Here is a 23,783-nt window from a genome sequence, read left to right as displayed (position 1 = left end):
GCCAGTTAGTCTGCGACGTAGCCGCTACTTCCTCTCTGATTGGCGTATCCGGCTCGGGGCGCCTAGCACTCATTGGAAGAGGAGGTTTGAGGGGCGGGACGGCGTGAATAGTGAAGCACGCGCGAGATGGGAGAGATGGCAGTTCCGAGGGGCCGGGGTAGGGGCAGGGGACTGTGGGCAGCGGAGGGGGAGGGTTGGGGGAGGGTTGGACACCGGAGTGGCCTTGGGCACAGTGGAAGCCGGGCGAGGGCAAGTGTGGTCCCCCTGCGGGGGCCGGATGGGGAACGGCGGGGCCGCGGGTCACCGATGCCTCCGGCCCCCGAGGCCCTGGACCGCGACCATCACCCGCGGGCCGGCGGGCAGAGGGACAGCTGTGCCAGGATCCCAGCGGGGACCTGGCAGGGGGAAGGAACCTGGGGCCAGCGCAGCCTGGACTCGTGAGCGGGGTGAGAAGGTTGATCCTCGGGGCTGGCACCCCGCAGGGTTTAGAGGCCACCCAGCTTCAGGGCCAGCTTGGTTGCAGTGGTGCAGGGGCCGTGGGTGAGCGGTGAACCAGGACTCGGTGACGTGGTGGTGTTTCGGAGGTGGGCACAGGGCGGGATCAAGGGAGGTGAGTGGCCAGTTCTCTCCTGCCCAGCAGCTGCCTCCCGAGCTGTCTGGACCAATCGGCACTGTGGGCTCTTGGCTTCACGACCCTCGCCAGTCAGACCAGCCCCTGCGAGTGTGAGGGTGCAGGAGACCTGGTTCTTGAAGCTTCAAAATAGCCTGATATTGTCCAAGTCCATGTAGTATTCTCAGCATCGCAAGGAACAGTCCTCAGTTGGGTACCTCCCCTCAGCCAAGACATTGGGACTTTGCGAGTCAGCAGAGCACTGGGACTTGTGGTGGACAGTCACCCTGGGTTTGGCCCAAGTGGCTGCTGGTCTTGGTCCTCGCATGTCCTGCCAGCAGGTTGGGCTCCAGTCCCCCACTGCGTTTAGTGCTCAGGCCCCTGGAGGAGGTCACCCACATGGCTGGCTGAGGGCAAGGCCTGGCTGGACACAGGCTGCGTTGTTCTCCATTGAGACAGCTTGGTGGTCACCAAGGTTCCGACCCTCTCAGCATCCTACAAGATTCCAAACTCACTTTTTCCACTCTTTCCAGATTCCCATGGAGACACAGTTAAGGGAAATTAAACTGGCGAATGCAAGGGACACTTCACCTGAGTGAGCCCAGTGCACCTGGATCTCCAACTTCTACAGCATCGCGCCAGGACAGGTGGGTCAGGGCAGGGCCATGACTCGGCCTGGAGCTCGTGTTCACTTCTGGCGCTCCCTGCAGGGCACGAAACGGGACAGCCATGTGCTCTGGCAACCAGAATGCAGGGGCGGGGGGCCTTCGAGTGCATCAGTGTGTGGATTGAGTCCACGATTTCTGAGTTACCAAAGGACCGCTCAACAGGAGTGCTGTCTCACACTTAACTCAGTGGCACTCGTGGTACGTGACATCTGTCCTCTAACCTCTAGGCTGCCGGTGAACCCAGCTGCTGTCACTGCTACACTCGCTGAGGTGACAGCAAGTGCATCAGAATTTGTGTCCCTGGGAAGTTACTCATCTTTGTGGTCAGCACGCTGACGAAATGGATTTGGATCAACTCGACCTGAATCCCAGAATTATTGCTGCAATTAAGAAAGGTATATTTCTTGGTACTTACTTATATGCAATAGGTGTGGACCTGTGTGGGTGTACATACGTGTATATACTTTAAGTGAAACAAGTCACCGAAGTCGCCTGTCCCTGTCTCGGTCCCCACTTTGCTCACTCTTCCCTGAGACAGTCGGTCTTCATTGGTGCTCTGATGCTGGACCGTGTGCGGGCTGTTTAGTTGTGTGTGTGTGTAACTGAAAGGACACTTTTAAAGTTAATTTTATTTTCATCCAATTAACATGTGCACATCATCTAAAAGTGAACTGTAACTGCTCGTCACTTGTGAGTCCTTTAGCAATTTTTGTAATTATATCTGGGTTTCTAGAGAATGTGCTTAACGTTGCTGTGTTTAGTGTGTGGGTATCACCAGTTACTCAGATTCCTGTACGGGGTGAGGGCTGGCTGCTTGCACCCCACATGTACCCCTACTTCCTCCACCTCTACCCCCATAATTGGAACACAGTTTGGTCACGCCAGATGTCAGGGTTGTGAGTGGGGACCTAACAGCCATCTCGGAACCAGAAGGGGTTATGACTGATGTTTTTCTTGTACCAGCTTTGGTTCTCCCTGCCACCCCCCCCCACCCCAGTTAGTAGTTGCCTCCTTTTCCACATGCTGCATTCTCTGGGTCCTTCTCACTGATTTTTCCCAAATCCTCCAGTCAGTTTGTCAAACAGTGGCTCTTTTCTAAATGCTCAAAGGATGGGACAGCTCACCCATTCTGTTTCCTAGCATGTCCATCCCCAGCTCCCTGTGCGGCTGACGTCCTGGGCCCTTCATCTTCTGTCTCCGGGGCATGTGTCAGAGACGCTTCCATATTAGGATGCTGGCTGATCCCCCTGGGGGTTGGTGCCGCAGCGTGTGGCAATGTCCTGCGTGGGGCAGGGTCTCAGCCCTGCTCAGCCACCCTTACTTAGCTGTTGCTTTTTTCAAAGAGTGTATCAGTAGTTTTGATTTTCCTTTCATCCAGTCTGACCACATTTGTGTTTTAACTGGAACATTCAGGGCATATGTATTTAAGGTAATTCCTGATAAATTTGGGTTTAACTCTCCATTTATGTTAAGGTATTTGTACTGTTTTATTTGTGTGTTGTTTTCTCTTTTTTTGCCTTCTGGCCTAGCTGGATATAGTTTTAGCAGACATTTTATTCTTTCTACTAGTTTGAAAATAATGTTCTTTACCCAAACCCAAAATTAATTTATCGACTCTCCTCCCATATTCCCAGGTCCTCTGGATGTATTAACTGTGTGATCCTCTGACCCCCCCACTCCCGCCCCAGCCGGTGCCCATGACACTGTCACACTCCCACGTTCTTTTCTCTGTTAGCCCTGCTGGCCACCCCGCCGTGCCCGCCACCGGCTGGTGCAATGGGTATCGCGTGGCTTTCCTTGCTGCACCCCCTCCCTCATGTGCGGTTCCCCACTCACCTCCTCCCCGGCTCAGCCTCTAGTGCATGGTGTGCAGGTTTCCTGACAGACGTCTCCTGGCGTGGGACTGGGTAGCCACCTAGGAGGGGCCGTCTGCCCCCCTGATTCCGCTGCTGCAGCTCAGAGGTGGGCCTCCCCCCAGGCCCTTTCCCTCCTTGTCCTGTGGTCATCATCACACTCTACCCAGGGGTTCAGGGAGCAGATGGATCCAGCCCTGCCCACCAGGTCCCCAGAATTGGAAGACAACGCACCTCTTGTCACTGTTGTGCTGCCTGGCGTTACTGTAGTCTGACCTTGTGCTGTAATTTATTTGTATAATTTCAGCCAAACTGAAATCCATACAGGAGGTTTTGCATTTTTCTGGCCCAGACTTGCAGAGACTGACCGGCCTCTCCAGCCCTGATGTGCAGTACTTGCTGAGCACAGCTTCCTCACACTTGCGGGGCCGCAGTGTGGTCACAGGTGGGCAAGGACCCTCGTCCCTGCCAGGAGCTGAGGGCGGTGCGCACAGCCAGCAGCGAGGAGGAGCCCGGGGCGTGGGGGCCGCACGGGGATGGGGCCGTGCTGGGGGCCCTCGCTCCGGGGGTGGTTCTGGGAAGGGCGAGGCCGCGGGGCGCAGGATCCCCTCCTGTCCCTCCGGCCCCGCCCACCTGCCTGACGCCCCGCCCTCCCCAGCCCTCGACCTGCATCAGCTGGAGGAGAGATTCCCCGCGCAGCACCAGCGCCTGAGCCTGGGCTGCCCGGTGCTGGACGGGCTCCTCCGCGGCGGCCTGCCCCTCGACGGCATCACCGAGCTGGCGGGACGCAGCTCGGCCGGGAAGACCCAGCTGGCGCTGCAGCTCTGCCTGGCGGTGCAGTTCCCGCGGCAGCACGGAGGCCTGGAGGCCGGTGAGTAGCTGCCGGGTTGGCGGCGGGCAGGGGTCAGCTCTGTTCCATCAGGGTGGGGACCAACGGTCGGTTCCTACAGTTGGCATCCCCTCCTTCACACCGCTTAGCGGTTCCTTCGGGAGTGAGGGGACCTCTAGGAGCCGGGCCCTGCTGGCCAGTCCCTGCCCCCACGCGGACCTGCAGGGGGTCCCTGGCGCTGTGGGGCTGACATGCGTTCACACAGCACCAGCTTGCAAGCCGTTTGGCCCAGAGCCATGTGTGCAGGGCGACAGCTTTTCACCTCTAACTGTTGGGCAGGTGAGGTCCGAGGGCAGTGGTGCGGGGCTCCCTGCCAGCTGGTGTGTGTGACATGAGACCCGCTGGGCCTGGCATTACAGGGGGTTTTCAAGGCTGCCTGTTTGGGTGCCCAAGCGTCAGAAATTCAAGTTGTTTATGTAGGATGTGAGAATATTAGAGTGAACATGTTTCCTGGGAGCTCCTGGCTCTGATAAGAAGTCAGCAGTGCTACCGTGTGACTCCCGAGTGGCTCCTGAGTTGCACACGACTCAGGATGGCAGCACTTTGCCACTGCCGCCCCTTTGAGCCCATCTGTTACCTCACTTCCCAGACGGGGCCCTGGAGCCAGAACTGGCACCTGCCGGGGTTGGGGACAGAGGCAGGGGCAGATCTGGACCCGCTTTCTGAGGCCAGGCCCCCTCCTCACCGTGTTGCCACCTGTCACTGAACCGCAGCAAGTCCCTGTCCCAGCTGGGATCCCGACAGGGTTGGGAATCCCACCTGTTCCCCTTTGAACAGGTTAGCTCTGCAGAGCGGGGACCGAGCCTGCCGGCCACACTGGCCACGTGGGCTCAGTGCAGGGGTCTCCTGACCAAGTGTGGGGGTGCTCACGCCGGAGGCAGGTGTTGTTGTGTCGTGCCCTGTCCCTGCGTCTCTGGGAAGGGTGCGCCGAGGAGGCGCCCTCTGCAGCGCTGTCAGACTGTGGTGCCCAAGTGGATGGCCTTGACCTTGAGAGTGGAAGTCGTCACTTCACCCACATAAGAGCTGCCGTGAGACGAGACTCGAGTGCTCAGAACGGGTGGGAGCCACCTCGCTCCCCAATGCCCTTGGTGCCAGTCTCTGGGCACATCGGCTCTTTGCTGCGACTCAAGCTGAGGTCCTGCCCGTCTGCCTTCTCAGGCAGCTGGGCGGGCCGGGGGCCGTGCCGGGCGGGCCGGGGGCCGTGCCAGGTGGAGCAGGGGTCGGGGGGCAGGTGGGCAGAGCACAGGCTCAGCCGTCAGGTCCTGATCCTGAGTCTCTCCTGAGCCTGGTCACCTTGCTCCCCAATGACCCGACGTTCCAGCCCAGTGGGGTCCCCGGGGACCCGTTTTCTCCTGGCAGTTATCTGTTGGCATCTGTTCACACTGGGTCCAGGCCCGGGTCTGTGTCTGTACTCAGTGTGTGCCTGGCACACAGTGGGTGCTTTCTGACTCCCGTGGTTGCTGCTCCTGCTTGGGACCGGGCCAGCTCACATGGCCTGAACCCTCCCCTGGGTCCCTCCTGTGTCCCTTATTCCAGGCCACGACAGGCCCGGCACATACCCCGACTGCCCACGCTCAACCCCCAGCCTGACATGGTCCTGCCACAAGGAGGCCGCCTCATCCACTGCTGGTCGTGCGGGGAGGTCTCACACCCCCTCCACTGCCTCTGTACCATCCAGGGTCTCTTCTCTTGGTGACAGTCACATGATCTTGGGTGGATTACTCATGACCCCTGCAGGGGACTGGAATCTACTAGGGGTCTGAGGTCCACGCTCCCAGCTGAATTTGTCTCCATGGAGCCTCCCAGGTCCGCCAGACGTGGGCAAGGACCCCAGCACTGGGAGCGGTGGACTTGAAGCTAAGGAGCTGAGCTCCCAGGTGACAGTGAGTTTCTGGGGACATGGATCGAAGGCAGGAAGAAGAACCAGCAGGATGGGCCGCTGCTGGCAGGTGCGGAGGTCGGTGTCAGGCTGACTGGTGCCCATTTCCGGAGAGGCAGGTGTCAGGAAAGGAGACGCACACGAGCGTGCCAGTGGCAGAGGGGAAAAGGAGACAGCCTGGCAGGACGTCTCCAGGAAGAGGGGAGGCCCCACGGCTACTGTGACCACGTTAAACCACATTTCCCCAAATCAAACCTGAAAGCCCTGATTTTGAAAAGAACGGCAAAGAGGTCTGGAGTTATTACAAATCCTGTGTTTAAGAAAACGTGGAGCCCCTCTCTGCCCAGCCTCTGCCCTCGGCTGGGGTCTCCTTACAGGCCACCTCCCCGCCAGCTTGGTGAAGCCACTTTGGCCGCTCTGGTGGGTGGGGACAGCTCTCCCAAGAAAACATGCCCAGATGGGCAAAGGAGCTTGGGGGCCCACGCACACGCAGCTGCCTTCTCTCCTGGACCGTGGAGGACATGGTCACTCCCAGCTGCCCAGGGACTGACGTGGGCCTCCCGCCGGGTTCGGCACTGCCCCCAGGAATGATCTGGAACGTGCCGAGGAAGGCTAAGGAGGTGGACTTGCTACTCACAGAGTCAGACTGGGATGCCTTTGCTATTTTGCATCGCTTCTCTAAGTCTGAAATTCTGTGGGAACAAAATTAAAAGTTACGCACGCCCTCACAAACCGTGCACACACGGTGTGTGCACCATGTGTGTCCATCTGCCCAGGGCTGTGCCATGCGTGCCGCAGTGATGGCCGGGAAGGCCAGCTGTGGGCCTGGAACCCTGGTGGAGCACAGCCAGTGGCCAGCCAGGTCACCGGCCAGTGTTTTCTTTTATAATTGGGACATAACTCACATACATAAAATTTGCTCTTAACGTGCGGAATTCCGGGTGGTTTAGTACATTCAGCAAGTTGTGCACCCATCACCACTGTGTAATTCCAGAGACCCTGTTCCCCGCCGTGTCATTCCCAGTTCTCACCACACCTCTCCGTGTGGACTAGCCTGTTTTGGACATTTCTCAGGAATGGAATCAGACGCGCGGCCTCTGTGTCTGGCTCCTTTCACTCTGCACCGTGTCGTCATGTGCCCGGCTCATCCATGTGGGTACATGTCGGTGCCTCATTCCCTCACGGCTGAGTGCCACTGCTGTGTGTCCACTGGACTTTGGGTTGTCTGCCTCTTTTGGCTTTTGTGAGCAGTGCTGCTGTGAGCGTGGGTGTGCCGGCTTCCGGGGACCTTGGGCTCCTTTCCCCTGGCTGGGCACTCCGGAGTGGAGCTGCTGGGTCACATGGTCACCGCATGTCGAACTTTCTGAGGACCTGCCAGGCTGTTTGAAGCAGCAGCTGTACCACTTCACATTCCCACCAACAGGGTTCCAGTTTCTCCACGTCCTCGCCAACACCCGTCTTTTTGATGACAACCATCCTAGTGGGTGTGACGTGGTCTGGCTGTGGCTTTGATTTGCTGTCCCCTAATGACTAATGACAGTAGGCATCTTTTCATGAGCCTGTTGGTCATCTGTGTATCTTCTTTGGAGAAATGTCTATTCAGATCTTTTGCCCATTTTAAAATTGGGGTTCTTTGTCTTTGTGGTTGAGTTGTAAGGGTTCTTTGTATAATAAGGATACTAGAATCTTGTCAGATTGGTGATTGGCAGTATTTTCTTTCTATAGGTTGTCTTCATTTTCTTGCTGGTGTCCTTCGAAGCACAAAACTTTTGTTTGATGAAGTCCAGTTTACCCATTCATCTTGCTTGTGTCTTTTGTGTCGTATCTAAGAATCCATCGCCTAACCCCAGCTCACGAAGAGTTACCCATGTTGTCTTCTGAGTTTTACAGTTTGAGCTCTCACATTTGATCCGTTTGGTTTAGTTTCTGTGTGTGGTGTGAGGTAAGGGCCTAACTTCGTTTTGTTGCATGTGCTTATCCAGTGGTCCCAGTACCATTTGTTAAAGACTCCTGGATTGTCCTGGGACCTTTGTTGACCATCAGTTGCCGTAACATTGGGGTTTATTTAGGGTGGTCGCTGGTCGTTGGCTGCTGGACTCAGTGTCCATTCTCTGGTGCAGGACCCCAGCCGGTGTGCTGGCCTGGTGTTCAGGACCCTTGTGGCATGTTGCACGTTACCTGTTTCCTCACTTTTCCAGTCGCAGCAAAGACAGAGTTCTCACCATGGAGCCGGGATCCTAACAGGAGCCCTGAAAATGGATCCAGAAAACATGTGCCCAGTGGAGCTATTGAGGGCATCTCCCTGCATCCAAAAGCCCATGGGCCCTGATAATCCACTCACTGCCACTCGAGACGGCCTGGGGGCAGACCCACGGGGTCACGTCCTGTCAGTGAGGTGGCTGTGGGTAGGAGACCAGCGACCGCCTGCCTCCCTCCTGGACCTGAAGGGAAGCCCCTGGAGGGCAGAGGTGCAGGGCTGTGTGGCGGCCACAGGCCGGTTCCCACCCCGTGCGTGCTCACCGGCACCTCGCTCCCCAGGGGCCGTGTACATCTGCACCGAAGATGCCTTCCCCAGCAAGCGTCTGCAGCAGCTCATTGCCCAGCAGCAGCGCCTGCGGACAGACGTCCCGGGGGAGGAGGTCCGGAAGATCAAGTTTGGAGACCACATCTTCATCGAGCACGCAGCCGACGTGGTGAGTGTGCAGCAGGCGGGCCCCAGGTGACCCCCGTCAGTCACCAGTGCCAGTGAGGCTGACGGAAGCGCATCAGATCAACATGATTCATTGCCTGGAGTTCAGGTTGCACCGGGCCTCCTGGACCCTACCCATGAGGAGTGGGGGAGGGCACCTGACATGGGGGAGCCCCTCAGCCCCCTGGAAATTGGGGTAAGTACCTCCTGCCCAGCTGGCCACCATGAGGCGACAAGGACAGGACTCTGTGTTGGGTTTTACTTCTGCCTCTGGAGGGGGAAGCCCCCTTGTTGGGGCACAAGGGGCCCCCCACCTGGCCAGGTCCCACCGGGCACCGGCCTGGACAAGCTCCCTCAGATCGCTCACCACCGCCTGGTTCATCGCTGGGGTGACACCACATCTGGAAGTGACCAAGTCGTGTGTTCTGTCCCCAGGGGGCGAGGCTGGGGCTGCTGGGGAGCTGGGCGGGCCAGGCAGGCAGGGGAAGCGGAGACCGGTCAGCTTCTCAACTTAGATCACGGTTTGGTGGAGGGATGAGCCATGAATGGAAGGGACTCAGAAGGAAAGGTGGGAAGTTGAGCAGAAGCCAGTGCAGCAAAAATAAGTTCAGGCAGGCTCTCTCCAGCGGCCTGGCTCCCCGGGCTTAAGAATTGTTCTAAAAAGAACTTCCAGTGAAGAATAAGGCGTATAAACTTTAATTTTTAAAAAATTTACAATAAAATACATTATCACACACAGCCCCAGAATAAACGGCACATGGGGCGGGCAGCTAGAGGCCTTTCCCATGTAGGTTCAGGACATAGGTGACCTTGGATGTCCCCAGGGCAGTGGCTGTACCTGCCCTGCCACCCTTAGGGGCCGAGCTGGCCGTGGCTTTGTGAGCGCTGTGTCCTGCTGAGCAGTGTGGTTGTTAGTGTGACAGTGTTCCAGGGCATGGGGACATGGGGACGCGGGAGAAGCTCAGTGCTGCAGGCTCCCAGCTCCAGGGCCCTCCAGCCTCGGTGACTGTGCCCTGGCTGTCACAGGGCGGGCTCTGGCCTCCATAAGCAGCGTCGTCCTGGGTCTTGCAGGCTGCTGCAGCTTCACTGCAAGAGAAAGAGGTGGGTCAGGGCCAGGCACTTCTCAGTCTTGTTCTGGAAGCAGCTCCGGGGTGGGGGTAGGGGTGGGAGCCCTCTCGCCTGGTGTCTGCCGAGACGGCGGTCGGCTTGCTGCGTCCGCAGAGGCCAGGGCCCTGGTAGGGGGCTACTGAGGGCAGGGTCTCCAGGCGAGGCCCCTCTTGGAGTCCTGGCCATGAAGCATGCAGGCCTGTCCACCGCCTGTCCCCTCTCCCCCGCCCCGGTGCCCTGGTGTTGGCGTGCTGTGACGGGAAGGCGTACAGGACTCACATTCATGTTAGCGTCTTCTAGGCCACTACTGCTGCTGTCGTTTTCCACAAAGAGAGGCTCTACTGGGGACAACCTGGAGATTGAAGCACAGAACTCACTTTCATTTCAGAACAAGGACCCACTTGAGAGCTCTTAATGGTTTTGGAGGGATGGCCAGTGTTTGGCCACCCGGCACCAGGCCTGAGAGCCCAGGCCAGCAGGGCATAGCAGTCCCAAGGGGCAGGCCTGAGGACGCTGCCGTCCCAGAGCCCAGCCAGGGCTGCTCAGGACACAGGGCTCAGGGCCTGAGCATGCGCAGGGCTGCCTCAGGAGCCACCTGCACTCTCCAGGCCCGGTCCCCGCCTGCTGTCCACTGCTCAATGTACAGCCGGGACACATCCCAGGGGCCTGCAGGTTCAGGGCGACACTAGATGCAGGACACCCACACCCCCTACCCCTGCACCCCCGCCCTGCTGCCTGCCTCCTGCCTCTGCCTGACAAGGTGCCATCCCAGTTACCATGGCAGTGACAGGCTGGCCGCGTGGCCAGGTCCAGTTGGTCACCCAGGCATGGGGCCACGGAAAGAGAGGCCAGGTCACTGTGATGGCCCCAAAGGCAGAGGGGGATGCAGGTGGCACGGGCAGTGACGGCCACCTCCCTCGGCCCCCAGGACACCCTGCTGGCATGTGTGAGCAAGAAGGTGCCCGTGCTGCTGTCCCGGGGAATGGCCCGCCTACTGGTCATTGACTCGGTGGCAGCCCCTTTTCGCTGTGAGTCGGACGGGCCGACCTCGGTGCCCAGGGCCCGGCGTCTGCAGGCGCTGGGGGCTGCACTGCGCCAGCTGAGTGCCGCCTACCAGAGCCCTGTGCTGTGCATCAACCAGGTAGGCACCCTCCCCGCCCCCCACGCTGATTCCGGGGAAGACACTTGGGGAGTGGGCGGCAGCCCCCGCAGCTGACCCTGCTCTGGCCCTTCCAGGTGACAGAGGCTGTGGAGGAGCGGGGCGCGGTGCCTGGGCCACCAGGGTGAGCAGGCCCCTGGGCAGGAGGTTGGGGGTGGCGTGGCCGCAGTTCTGAGTGACCAGCCTGTTTCCTGCCTCAGGGCCCGAGAGGAGCGGCTGTCTCCAGCCCTTGGGATCGCCTGGTCCAACCAGCTGTTCATGAGGCTGATGGCTGACCGGCGCCGCCCTGAGGACGCCATCGCCATGCAGGGCCACCCCACCCGCACCCTGAGGGTGGTCTTCGCCCCTCACCTGCCCCCCTCGTCCTGCTCCTACACAGTCACTGCCGAGGGCGTGCAAGGGACGCCTGGGACCCAGTCCTGCTGATGCGACAGTGGCAGGACTACAGCCGGGTCCCGAGAAAGCTTCTCCGGCTAACTCCACGGTGCAGGCGACCGAGGCATTCGGCTCAGCCATTGCTGGGTTACGAGCTCCTCGAGGGTGTCAGCTCTACGTTCTCATCGCAGGAAGACAGCGAGCATAGAGGACCCCACCTTCCTCTCCCTGGGTCCTGGCACCCAGCTTTTAGAGCAGAGCACTTGTCCCCACCGCTGCACTGGTCCCTGCGGGGTGTCTACCGTGGTCTCCTGGAAGCCCTGGCCCCATAAGGAGCAGCCTTCTGCATCCTGTCCACATCAGCTCCCACCCAGGATGGGGGGCCAACAGCTTCTCCGGCGCCTGGGGCCCTGCCCAACAGGGTCTCCACCATGCCGCCCATGGGCTGCTGCCCTCCTTCCTGCAGGCTGTGCCGTTCCCCACTGTCCGGGGCCACGGTCACATGAGTCCCTCACTGGCCTTACCCCCTTGGGGTGTCGGCCACAGGAAGGGTTACTTTTGTGTGCCTCTGCCACCTGCCACTGCTGGGCAAAGGTGCAGACGGCGGACACTGGCTTGTGAAAGGTGGCCCATCTGCTCGGAAAACCAGTTTGGGCCTAAAGGAGGTCCTCGGTGCCTCCCCAAGCCTGGCCTCAGGGCAGGACCTCAGCCCTGGCCTGGCGGGGGCGTCCACCCTGGCAGGGACACCTGCACAGACCCAGCTCCTCACTGCGGCCCGTGGGGGCCTTCCCTCCAGATGAAAGCGGGATCCCCGTCAGCACAGGGGTCTGCTGTTTGTGGGTACAAACCAGAATCTGACCACCTGGTCATGAAGATACGAGGCCCAGCGGTCACCGGGGCCGTGACTGCCCAGCCCAGAGGACGTGGCCTGTGTGTGGGCAGAGGAGTGGGGGTGCCTCACAGGCTGCTGGGCACAGTGTAGGCCTTGGGTGAATGTGTTGTGGGGACACAGCTGTGGCCCCTGCACCCTTTCAGTGGCAATTTGCTCTGGGCCTAAGTCATGAATTAGGCCCTTAGGCACTGTCCTAAGTCATGAATCCTGGGAGACGGGTCCTGTTACTGTCCTTGTTCAGGGAAACTGAGGCACAGATGAGTCGAGTGACTTGGCCATCCTACAGCTCCGTGGCACACACCACAACCCCTGGGCCAGTGCCAGCACTGGGAGAGGGGTTCTTAAGTCCCTGTAACTAGACTGACACTTCTGTTTGGACATTTTTCTAAGGCAGGATGACCCATTTATAACTTTCCTCACACTTTCAAAGTAGCCTGTGACCCTTAAAAAAGTTAATAGTTGGTGAACTAGGCAAGTCCTTTCAGGATTGGGGTTTTACAAAGAGCCTTTGCAGAAGTGCAGGGACTTCACACGAGGAAATAAAACACTTTATTTTTGTCATGAAATATAAACAATTCCAATGATTTCCTAGTTCACATGAATGACGACAACAGAACTATAGCTCTGAGGCAGAATGGACAGTAAGCCGTGCCGCACACCTGCCCGTCGGCTGATGGAATGCACGGGTCCTGGGGTGCCTGCACCTGTCACCGTGCACCCCCCGTCTCAGACACCTTCACCCCTCCCCACACTGAGCATTCGTTCTCCACTGTAGAAACCACTGGTGCTCCCCAGTAATGTTGGGGAATGAATTCAAAACGCTGTACCAGCCCAGTGACGTAGCGGATGGCGTCTGCCCAGCCAGGCTCGCTTTGCTGACTTGAGCCCGCCTTTGGTGGGTGCTACCGTGTGCCGCTTTACAGTACTCAAATCTGTACAGTGCACTGCTCAAAAGGAAGCAGAAACATTAGAAGTTAGCCTCGTGTGGAACCGCCTGTAAGGCTGACAATGAGACCTGTACTATTATAAACTGTGTCCTTAGCAATATTTGATTGTACTACCAAGACTGAATTTCTAATTGCATGACATTCCTAGCAGCGTTCTGACCCAACAGACAGGATTTTTTAAAATTCCAGAATAAAACTGAATTGCTCCAATATTGTAAACAAAGCACAAGCTACAGAAATCACCCCCTCCCATCCCTCTCTGCCTTGGGGAGGCCCGGGGGAGGGGTCAGAAGGCCTGCTCCTCCAGGACCGCTGCCCTCAGACTCCGTTGAGACACTCACGGCGGTGGGCCCTGCAGACACACAGCTGTTGCCACTTCCTGGCTGTCCCCTCTGGGGAACTCAACTATGTGGAAGCGAGGGCTAGCACCCTTAGGATCCCCTCACCGGGAGAAGACATTGAGGGGTGGCTGAGCCCACTGCTGCTCTCCTAGAGAAAGAATTCAGACTGCCAGCCTGGAAGTGGGTTACAACCTGGTTCCTCCCTACTGTGCAACGAGTTCACAAATCAGGAATCGCAGACCCTGGTGGCTCCCTCAGACATGAACAGTGCTACGACCTGGTCTCAGGGAGCCCTCTAGCCACTTACCCAACACTTTCTGCACAATCTGTAAAGCCACGACGACCCTCAGAGGGAAATGGCCAATGGGCTGCAAGCCATCTCAGGTAGGAAAAAGGCCCCTGCAAAGATGGTCTGCTTCCAGCAACTGGGAGCTTAAAATTAAATTCTGTTCTGAGCCCATGTTTATTCTTCCTAAGCGGCCTTTGCGCTCCAGAGGGAACTGTCACTGGGGCCACTGAGTGGGTTTTAAATGTACGGTGTCAGTTCTATGGCTGGGGAATGCGAGGAGGAAGCAGACAGCTCTGGTCCTTCTCCTGACTGACACGCTGCATCCGGGCAACGCCACGTGTGAACCCGAAGTGTGAGCCTCAAGAGCCAGTGTCTATGCAGCACATGGCTCTGCTCTTTTTTCTGTGGTTTCGCACAACCCATCGGATTGTTTAAACACCTCCAGAGAACAGTTAGAAAACAAGTGCTCATGTATGAGAACCTGCAAAACCTAAGTGCATTGGGAGCCCAAAGGAGCCCAGACGGAGGGGCCAGGCTGCAGGGGCCGGCCAACACACGGGCACAACCCCGGGCTAGAGCGCTCGGGGCAAAAGTGCATTTTCACCAACAAGCAGCCTGTGCCACGAGGTAATATTTAAATTATAGGAAACTTAAAGAGAATTTGAAGTCCAGCCTCGCTGGGATAAAACCCCAGTGCTGCTGCTTCCAACCCCAAGTCCACGCTCAGGCTGAAGGGTACATGGAACCAGGGCACCCCTGGAATGAGCCCCCCAGTAAATCTGCAGCGAGTCACCCAGAGAGCCCCCACAGTGGGAACCCCCAGAGAACCAGCAGTGAGTCCCAGCAGAATCCCCCAGAGTCCCCCCACCCCCACACCATGAACACCCATCAGGCACCAAGGGAGCCCCTTGAGCACTTTCCCCAGCCCAAGGCTGAGCACGAGGGAAAGGTCACTAGAAATAAACAAAAACTAGGGCCTTTGCTAATATCACCTGCATTGCTGCATCAAAATAAACACAGAGCCTAACAGCATTTCCCAAGGCTGCTCCGTTTTTCCCACCGAATCTAAAGGATTACTCTTCAGCTCATCAGTGTGGAAGGACGTGCCCTGGAATGGTTGTCTGGAACTGTGTCCTGTCGTTCGTTTAGTGTCTTCTGACCCTACGGGTGAGGCCTATGACCCCCTTCAGGGATAACGCCTCAGGATTGATTTGAAAATGTTCCCGTCACAATCCACCGTGTTACCTAACTCCACAACAAATGCTTTTCAATGAAAACATGCACCTCTACCTACGGGGCCAGGAGATAACAGGCTCCAGGGGTGGCCGTGGGTGCCCAGGAAGTGTCCAGCAGGATGGGTCTGGAGTGGGACCCAGAAGCAGTGTGCAGAGGGAGTGGAGGCCACCGGCAACTTATTCCCTTGTCCTGTTTCTCATCACTCATTCCTCTAAATGCCAGGTGCCAACCCCTGCCGCGGCTCATGAGATACTGCTCCCAAGGGACGTAGCTTAAGGTTCCCGATTCTTAATGTACAGCTTGTTAAGTACTGTATTACAGATACGAAAAATTAAAACAGATCTGGTGTTGCGGCAAAAAGTACATGTGTCCGTGACCAGTGGCCGGTTCCGAGCGTGCTGAAGCCAGCTGCCAGGCCACGTCTGCCCTGGAGTCCCCGGGGCCACCGCGCCTGCCGGGTCTCACAGTTGTGCTTCAGCCGCTCTCAGCCATTAGGAAACAGAACTCGGGGCGAACCTCCCGTGGGTGGTGGAGGCCACTAGCTAGAAAAGGAAGCGAGCGGAGGGGCCTGGCGAGCAGTGAGGGCCTCGGGTTTATCTAGCTCGGCCTCGGCCCGCAGGGGGCCAGGTCAGTGTGGCTGGCACTCAGAGCTCTGGAGTCTGCTAGACAATTATCTCGTTCCTGCATGAAAAAAACAAATGGAAAAATTATATTTCACCAGTACTTTGAATGACACCAACTTCAAGTGGTCTCAGCTCTAACAATAAAGCTGCACGGCTCTAAGGCAGCACAGAGTGAGTCCTGGTGCTCAAATGGGCAGAAGCAAACCCCAAGGAAGGGGAACGACAGGACGGGTCCTTGCCCTTTAAAACACAGCGCCTTCTTTTACTGTCCTGACCAGGAGTGCTTAAAACAGAGCCTCCTACCAACGTCTTGTAGCTTCTCACCAAAGGCCTGGTGACAAGCACCCCGGGGAACAGTCACCCCTGTGGGTGCTGGGGTGACGAGGGGTCAGCGTATCTGCCAGGCCAGTTACTGTCGGTGAACGTCAGTGTATCGGCTGGACTGGGAAAGCTGTTGGCTCAACAGGTGAGGTGACCAGGAAGTCTGGTCCCCAGCAGACGAGCGGTAACCGCTAAGGCACAAAAGGTTCTCTTTTGCATGAGTTCAGGCTGCCTGGTCTGCTCGGCGCACTCGAGGAACAGGGCCCAGCCGTACGCCACGGTCACACCAGACATTTAAAAGAAACGGAAAAGAAGCAGGCACTTTTTGATGGTGAACAGGCCCACCAGTGTTAAGATGAGCTGTCCAAGCGAGACTCGCACAGCTGACAACAGGATCAAGGCTGCTGTGTCCAGGTAACAAGGCGTCAGTGACTTGTGTCGGTCAAGTTCTGAATGGCTTGAAAACATTGAGCAGCTGAACTAGACAGTAAGTTAGTTATAAACTTGTTAAAGGCCAAAATCATACAAATAATACAAATCGGAACTGGCCAAGTGTGGATACTTGATCAGAACACTTCATTTTTAACTAGGTCGAACTGTAAAGCTCATCGATGAACACACTGAGAACGTTCAGAGCGTGACTGTCCCACAATTCAGTCGAGTGAGTGCAGCATAAGAAGTGTTATGATGATGCCTTTCGCCTAAGAACCAGAAACATGCTAGTGTTGGCAAGGCCCCGCTAAAATGGCAGGGGTGCAGCCCACCTGGCCTGGCCCAGGCGGTCGAGGGCATGAGGGGGGCAGGGCTCCTTACTTGGAAATGGTCCTCCGCTGCCTTGCCACCCACGTTAAGGATATTCAGAGAACTGGCACGCTTCATGCTGCAGCCGGGACAGTGGACATGCAAGGACAAACGATCAGCACACTGGTCAACCAGGAGCAGGAAACACAGCAAAGCCACCCCGCCAAGGCCTGTTCCCACCAGGGAGTGTCTGGGACCGGCCCTGACAGCCGTGGGCCTTCGTCTCACTGGCACTGGGATGTCTCCACCCAATCCCTAGCATGGACGCCCCGTGTACAACCGTATTTAACGCCCAGTAGAGAAAAGCAGTTTCTGTGTGTCTTTCTCAGTGAAAAGGGGCTCTTCCAGCACCACGTGCAAACTCCTACTGCCGCTGTATTTTTACTTTTAAAACCTGGCTCGTAGAAGCCAAAGGCTCTACCAGCGCCACCCGCTGACTGGAGTAAGTGAGTCCACAGCGCCTCATCACACAAGTGTCAGGAAGGGGACCTCAACGTCCCGTGTAACACTCATCACCCTACATGAGCATGTTACAGAGAGAGACGCTCGATACTCCCTGTTGAGATCAAATGCATAAGTGTCGTATGTATTTTTTAATGTGGAAAGTAGGGAAAAACATTCTTCATTAGTAAAACTCTGAAGCTATTACTTCTCTGCTTAGAAATAAAAACTTAAATTTCACTTTACATTTAAAGAAATACAGTGATTTATACAAATATTTGTTTTCTCCCATGAACCCCTTTAAAATACGTGATGAAATATCCTTTGAATTACCTATAACCTAAACTTAAATTATGGACAATTGTAAAACAATTGTAAAATTACTGTAACTGCTTACCACCACAGCAGATGTCCTGAAACAGAAAGTCACCTTAGCTTTTAAAGCTAAAATAACCACTCTCAGGGGTTATTTCGGAGTGTTTCCAACAGGACCTGTCATTCTGAATTTGAACTACCTATGACATGAACAGTGAACGCTGATGCAGTCCGAGGTGAAGGCATCGCTGTGAGGCCCAAGCGCAGTATGAAGGTCGATGCGGACGGACAGACACAGGCCCAGGCACCGAGGCCCAGGGCACGGCCCACGTCACCGCCAGCACCGCCACAAGAGCCTGGCCAACGCCAGACGCTAAGTTCTCACTCAATAACCGACACCAAAACAGACCTCGATGAGTTTGTCCCGAGTAACACTCACTCCCAAAATGTCCCAGTCAGGACAAAACAAAAACACCTCAATGAGACCCACACCGGTGTTGCTCAAGTTCTGAGTAAGTGCTTTGCTGCTTAGAACTACTCAACAACAAGGATAAAATTAAATTCACAAATTCTATTCTGGAAGATTTAATTATTCTATTACTTAATTGGCCAATAAACTTTTTCTAAGAAAGCTATACAACTTTTTCCTCATAAAACAGAAGAAAGAACAAGTTGACTCCCTGACTCTTCCCAATGGCATCCACACTATTCACCTGAGCCTGTGGTTGTCAAAACCGGAAGTAGCCAGTGATTCACCGGAAGGGGCCCAGTGAGTCACCGGAAGGGGCCCAGTAACTGTCCCCTGTACCCCACCCCACTGGGAGCTGCAAACACTGCTCCAGAAATGCCTAGTAAGTGATTCTCACAACCGTCCCGGACCAGCAGCACTATGACTACTGGGAACTTGCTAGAAAGGCGGATTGGGGAGGGGGAGCCACTGAATCAGGAACCAAGGGTGGAGCCCAGCAGCCTGGGTTTTACAAACCCTCTAGGAAATGCTGAGGCGTGTTCACGTTTGAGAACCCTGGTCCAATTGATACAAACTGTCACTCTTACCTGGACAGATTATTCCATTTTACGTATTTTATGTGATGAACTGTCCAAAGTCACTTAGTTTTTCAAAAGGTTCATTAAGATATCATCTCAAATAAGACGGTATATGAAAACATAAGTATATGAAAGTGTATGGTCTATTTTATTTCACGTCAGGCCAGGCTGGCAAAGTGTTATCAACACTCGTTTTTACCGTATCGGGGCTCACACACTGTTACATCATGGTGAAGACAGAAGGAAAGAAATGGCAGAAACGAGAAAAATTCTGAGTGGTCATGTGGGAAGAAAGTTCCATGTCACAGGACCTAGTGCCAGAATTGGACTTTGCATTTAAAAAGCTTCAAAACATCTAGAACCTGATGTAACCAGTGCGACTGAGCTGGAGAAACTAACTGATGGCCTGTGGAGAGCCCTGCGAGGCAGCGCCACCTCCCTCCTTGGAGCCGGCCCAGGAGTGGGAACTAAGTGATCGCATGACACTCTGTTCAGATGCTCCTGACACTACAAGGAAAAATGTCTCCTTCAGAATTCAGAGAGGCAGACAATAAGTAGGCTATCGTGTTAGTTCTGGAAATTCATAGTTTAAAACAAGAGCCCTTTATGCCACAAATTTAGAACTGGCTTCCCCAACTCCACATTCACGTGTCACCACAGGCACTCGGGCAGCAGCGAGCGGCGGCGGCGGCGAAGCCCCGCGCACTCAGGGCCCTGGCTGGCTTCCCACACAGGGACTTCCAGGTAGTTTTCTCGGCACGTGTCATGGAGCTCACAGAACTCCTCCACAGAAAAGGGCTCGTTAACACTTCTGAGAACCAGGGGACAGCCACTCACAAAACCCCAATCGCCCCTCTTACCTCAAAAGCCATCAAGGGACCAGTTCAACCACAAGCAGAGAGCTGCCGGGGGCACCGAGCTGAGGGCCCCCGGGCCTCTGCCCTCACTGTGCAGGGCCTGCTCCTCCGCTGAGGGGTGGGGTTGGGGAACGGGGCTCTCGGCAGTTAGACCCTAACTAACAATGACCGGAATGAGGCTGGACATACCTTAACACAGCAGAGGCATGGGATTTCATATTTCCAGTATGTTATCCCAAGGAACTTGGTCTCAGTCCTAAGCTGTTAGAATTCTTACCCACAGAATTTAAAGTAGAATCACATTAAAAATAAGGTTTTACTAAGAATCAATCTTTAAAAAGTAGGTGCCATTTTGAAAGTTAACGAGTTTCACAGAACAGCTGACACAACAGTGCTTCTGTGAGAAATACATCCTGAAACAAGAGGCATTTACATCAGAAATAACCCAGTAACCAGGGCATTTGTAATGCTCTGCCAGGGGTACAAAGGACCCTCCTTCCAACATGCCTTGTAAGAATAAAGCGTATCTTAGAACCAATTTCCTTTGACAAATGTTACTGTTCAAAACGCATGACTGAAACCTTTTTCAAAACACATAGAAAACCTAACATTTTTTAAATCTCCTAAAGAAACTCCTTATAATACAGTCTTGAATTGTGATCCTTCTATTTAAAACCATTTTCCTCCCTGTATTAATACCTGTATGAAATGTAACATGTCGTAGGTAGCTTTTGATTTAAAAAAAAATTAAAACTAATTTAAACCTAATGCTAATTTAAAAATAAAGCATATCTAGAATAAACAAGTGAATATGCTCAATGTTTTAATATTAAAGCCCTACTATTCATTGCTAAGGCTTTCTTTGAACCTGTAACAAAATCAAAGAATTCCATAAATTTTTTTTAAAGGCATCAGCCCTTCTAGCCTGTAAACAGGAAGTTGCACAATTATTCTCAACCTATCCTGGAAAAAATTCAGGCTGAAACTACTAAAGCTTTTCATTGCTAAAACATGGAGAGGAGCTGGAACGTTTCCTGCGGTCTGGGTGAGACGCTGTGCTGGAGAAGAAATGCCTGTTAGACACTGCGCGGCGGGCGGGCGGCGGGCAGGAGATAATTACCCAGGGTGCTTTGGCTCACTCTCTCGGGAACTTCCTCCCTTCAGCTTCCTAACCAGCTTCTCACTGCTGCGTCTAATTGAGGCCCGGAGTTTGCTAAAGGAACCACTGCGTTTTAAAGATCCAGTGCCATCCTGAAAAAAACGTGAACAAATGTGAAGCTGCAGGTGGCCCTCCCTCCCAGCCCCCACATCGCAAAGCAGGACAGCGCCAATCACATGGTGGCCGGGTTGCTCTTCTGTGACTGCTGGTAACGCAATTCCCACAGACGTTACCAATTTGCCATGTATGTAAGTAAATAGAAACCTATGCATTTTAAATTCCATCAAAGATAACCTAATGATCATGAAAACCTGTGAACATGCAAAAAATCAAACAAAAATAACGTCCCCTTGGGGAAATTAATTATGCTGCTGTTTTGAAACAAAAGATAACACACACACACACAAATCTCAAGAAAATTAAGGCAGCTTCGAGGACTATCACCAAAATTAAATTCCACTTTTAATAAACATGAGAGTGTCTGGTCCACGTAACAGGTATGGAACCCAAAACATTTAGAGCTGACAGAGGTAACTTCCTTTTAACAATTTCATCTAAATGTAATACTTAGACACTGTTTTTTCAGTAAATTTTAATAAACAGTTTTAGTAAGTGTTGACTGTAAATATGAATGGAAAAGTAAATAAAATGCTCCTTCTATAAAGTAACTAAAAACCCTCAGACACCTTGTAGAAAGTAAAAGTACCCAGCTTTCATCATAATTGATTCAGACATTAATAAATGAAACATTTGGCAGTATGAAAATCAAAAACACACAGCGAAAAAAATGTGTGCATAGCAACTTTTATTCTCAGAATGAATCATTTCGTAAGATTAACACTCGCCCCCGTTCCTTCTAGAAGCTGCGCGATGCTGTATTCAGTGAAAGAGTGAGAGGCTCTAAGCAGACAGATACTGAGACACAGGTCAGTTGGAGTGAGTTTATTAGAAGTTAGAAAGACACAAGTACACAAATCACTCAACACTTAGAGATTAGTAGAGAAAAGCAGAATTGCCAAAATTCTACACACAGACTAGAGAGCAAATGCTACTGGAGCGTGACGCTAAGGGGAGCGCCGGGCCCGGGGCGGCCTCACCAGGCCTCTGGGTACAACGCGGGAGTGGCTCATGCCCTACTCTTACAGTCTAGGAGTGTCAACGGGCACCGACATGCCATTGCAACAACACCTGTGGGAAACTCGGAACTACCTTTTATCAAAGGGAACAGCTAATCGCTCTTAACTTTTAAGCTCATGTATTACACAGTAAGTTGTTTTAATTAATACAATTTATATTACTAAGTACATATCTGGTAAAGCTACAAGTATACAGAGATGAGGAACCCCTCAAAAAGGACAGCAGCACCGAAAGGAATGGCCGGTCACAGAGAGGTGTAGCTCTGACAAGAATCCTAGGGGATCGCTAAACACAGCAGTGAGCACGGAGAGGAGGGGAGCTGGAGGACGTGCCGCCCGTCATGCAGGAGACAGTGTGAGAGCCACAAGGCAGCTAGGCCTGTTAGACAGAAACGGAGAGAGAAAGCCCAGGTGAAACGTGAGGAAAGCGCCGCTCTCCTACTAGCTAGCATGGCATGGTTTACAGTATTTCTAGGTCACAAGCTCGGAGCATGTTGAATCACTTTCGTACTGGGATTGCCTTCTGCCTGCTCTGGCGGCCCAGTAGACAACAGGTCCTGGGTCTCAGGTTATCTTTTACACCATCCTAACCATCATCAAAATAAAATGCAACATTTTCAGAGCAAGGATAAGCGCTGTGCTAGAAATCTCCCAAGGAACTGTACATAAAGGAGATTCCACAAATAAAACACCAGTAATGACCAAGAAAGGATACACACAGGAAGAGCTCGTTCAATTAAGTTTTGACTTTGTCAGAAATCCTCTCATAGCCCTAAACTAGAAAGTTCTCTCTGAAATCAGGCAGGACCTCCTCTTAAAAACACTGAACATTTTTGACATTTCAGGAACTTGAAGAAACCACTGACTTTAATAGCCTCTACAGCACATTCTAAACATGCAGCTGATAATCCACAATAAAATGAGTTATACAAAATGCATTTCCACGGCAGAACTGCATCGTGGGTCCTGGGGGCCTGGAGACCCGACAGTCTTGTACCGAAGCCGCGGACGGCAGGGACCTGAGCCCCGGCCAGTGCTGACTCACCATGGGACGCTGAGCAAGTCATTTAACCAGCCCGAGCTTCATTTTTCTCATCTTTAAAATGGAAAAATAAAACTTGTTACCAACTCCCTATGAATGTTGGGAGGTCAAGAAAACATAAGTTGCTTCTCTTCAGAAAAAGGATGTTAAAATGTTAACATAGTTCCATAAACAACATCACTCTTGCCGTTCATTTCACAGTTCAGTGCGACACTGCAGCAGGGAGGTTTATACTACTCGGGCCCCAGACACTCGTGTCCTAGACACACAGCGGAGTGTGGGAGAGTAATTTACTCCGATTCGGAAGGACCTCATGTCAAACATCCCCTCCTCCCTGTGGGCCCGCAGCAAGCTGACCCTGGGCTCTGAGCGGTGCCCGTGCCTGGGAGCAGGGGAGGAGTTCTGCTCACGCCAGCGCTCACCACCTAGAGTCCCACCTGTGAGAACCGGGGTAAGAACAGCCCCAAACCCTCCGGAACCCACACGGATTTCTATTCACATGGCTTCAGCGCTGGGAGGTTTTACCGCATCCTAACACTTTCACAAAGGGTCTGCTTCTTCATATTGCCATGAAAGAGTACTTACGTCAAAAAGTGAATTTCTAACAGAAATGAATAGTGAAGTGTATACGTTAAGAAATGTGCAGCAGTAATTACTGTCTTGGATTTCTGGTGATTTGGGTTTTTTGTTTTTTTAGTATATTCTAGTTCTCTTTCAAATATACTTTTTAATAAAAATTAACCTATTTCTAATGAACAGTATATGCATTCCCCAGTAATCCTGGACATGAGTTTAGGGTATGAAAAGCTTTTAGGAATACAGCATGGAGCAGTGTGCAAAGAATGGAGAGGCGGGAGTGGGCTACTCCTGATGGACCCAGGAGAGACGGGCAGCTTTCCAGAAAACGGAAAGCACAGCACGGCTCCCCAGGACTGTGACAGGGGTGCTGTTTCCCACTGCCCCGGTGCATGGCTGCAAACACAGCACGTAATAACAGCATGGCCTGCAGGCTCCCACATGGCCCAGGGTGGACCTGAGGTTCAGCGCCTGACACACGTGGGCCTCCCAGGTAACCTGAAGCCACATGGACGAGGGTAAGGAGAATCC

The 23,783-nt window shown here is 54.0% G+C and overlaps 2 protein-coding genes across 33 annotated transcripts in view; one reads left to right on the top strand and one right to left on the bottom strand.

The window, feature by feature from the left end:
- The first annotated feature begins 88 nt into the window (after nt 1-88).
- On the top strand, nt 89-13,284 carry XRCC3 (X-ray repair cross complementing 3). 3 transcript variants are annotated; one of them, XM_081050396.1, is made up of 9 exons: nt 96-157; nt 1,144-1,257; nt 1,506-1,673; nt 3,439-3,576; nt 3,790-4,002; nt 8,438-8,592; nt 10,624-10,836; nt 10,932-10,978; nt 11,055-13,283. In XM_081050396.1, the coding sequence occupies exons 3-9, from the start codon at nt 1,619-1,621 to the stop codon at nt 11,278-11,280; spliced, it is 1,047 nt and encodes a 348-aa protein (XP_080906522.1). In that variant the 5' UTR covers nt 96-157; nt 1,144-1,257; nt 1,506-1,618; the 3' UTR covers nt 11,281-13,283. The 3 variants fall into 3 exon arrangements, with proteins under 3 accessions (XP_080906524.1, XP_080906522.1, XP_080906523.1); XM_081050397.1 differs by having other exon boundaries at nt 97-157; nt 3,484-3,576; nt 11,055-13,276; XM_081050398.1 differs by lacking the exon at nt 10,932-10,978 and having other exon boundaries at nt 89-157; nt 11,055-13,284.
- The window catches only part of KLC1 (kinesin light chain 1), a 54,846-nt gene continuing 40,320 nt past the window's right edge, over nt 9,258-23,783 (bottom strand). For 6 of the 30 annotated variants that reach the window (XR_013993469.1, XR_013993470.1, XM_081050377.1 and 3 more), the window contains 2 exons: nt 22,680-22,730; nt 21,426-22,013 (listed from right to left, as the gene is read on the bottom strand). Coding sequence is in view for 27 of the 30 variants with exons in the window: in XM_081050377.1 (XP_080906503.1) it covers nt 22,698-22,730 (33 nt within the window). In the remaining 3 variants the exon portion in view is untranslated. Of the gene's footprint in view, nt 9,675-9,974; nt 10,048-12,649; nt 15,616-16,493; nt 16,759-20,459; nt 20,591-21,425; nt 22,014-22,679; nt 22,731-23,783 lie in introns of those variants that run through there. The other 24 variants (XM_081050371.1, XM_081050374.1, XM_081050373.1 and 21 more) reach the window with 9 other exon arrangements.

This window comes from Rhinolophus hipposideros, assembly GCF_964194185.1.
Source record: "Rhinolophus hipposideros genome assembly, chromosome: 5".
Taxonomy (NCBI): Eukaryota; Metazoa; Chordata; class Mammalia; order Chiroptera; family Rhinolophidae; genus Rhinolophus; species Rhinolophus hipposideros.
This window is presented reverse-complemented; position numbering and strand designations above follow the sequence as displayed.

Excerpts from the sequence above, each read along its gene's own strand:
- XRCC3 (XM_081050396.1), top strand. The coding sequence starts at position 1,619 with ATGGATTTGGATCAACTCGACCTGAATCCCAGAATTATTGCTGCAATT. Across the intron at positions 3,577-3,789 it reads GGGCCGCAGTGTGGTCACAG|CCCTCGACCTGCATCAGCTG; the intron begins GTGGGCAAGGAC and ends CGCCCTCCCCAG. Across the intron at positions 4,003-8,437 it reads GCACGGAGGCCTGGAGGCCG|GGGCCGTGTACATCTGCACC; the intron begins GTGAGTAGCTGC and ends CTCGCTCCCCAG.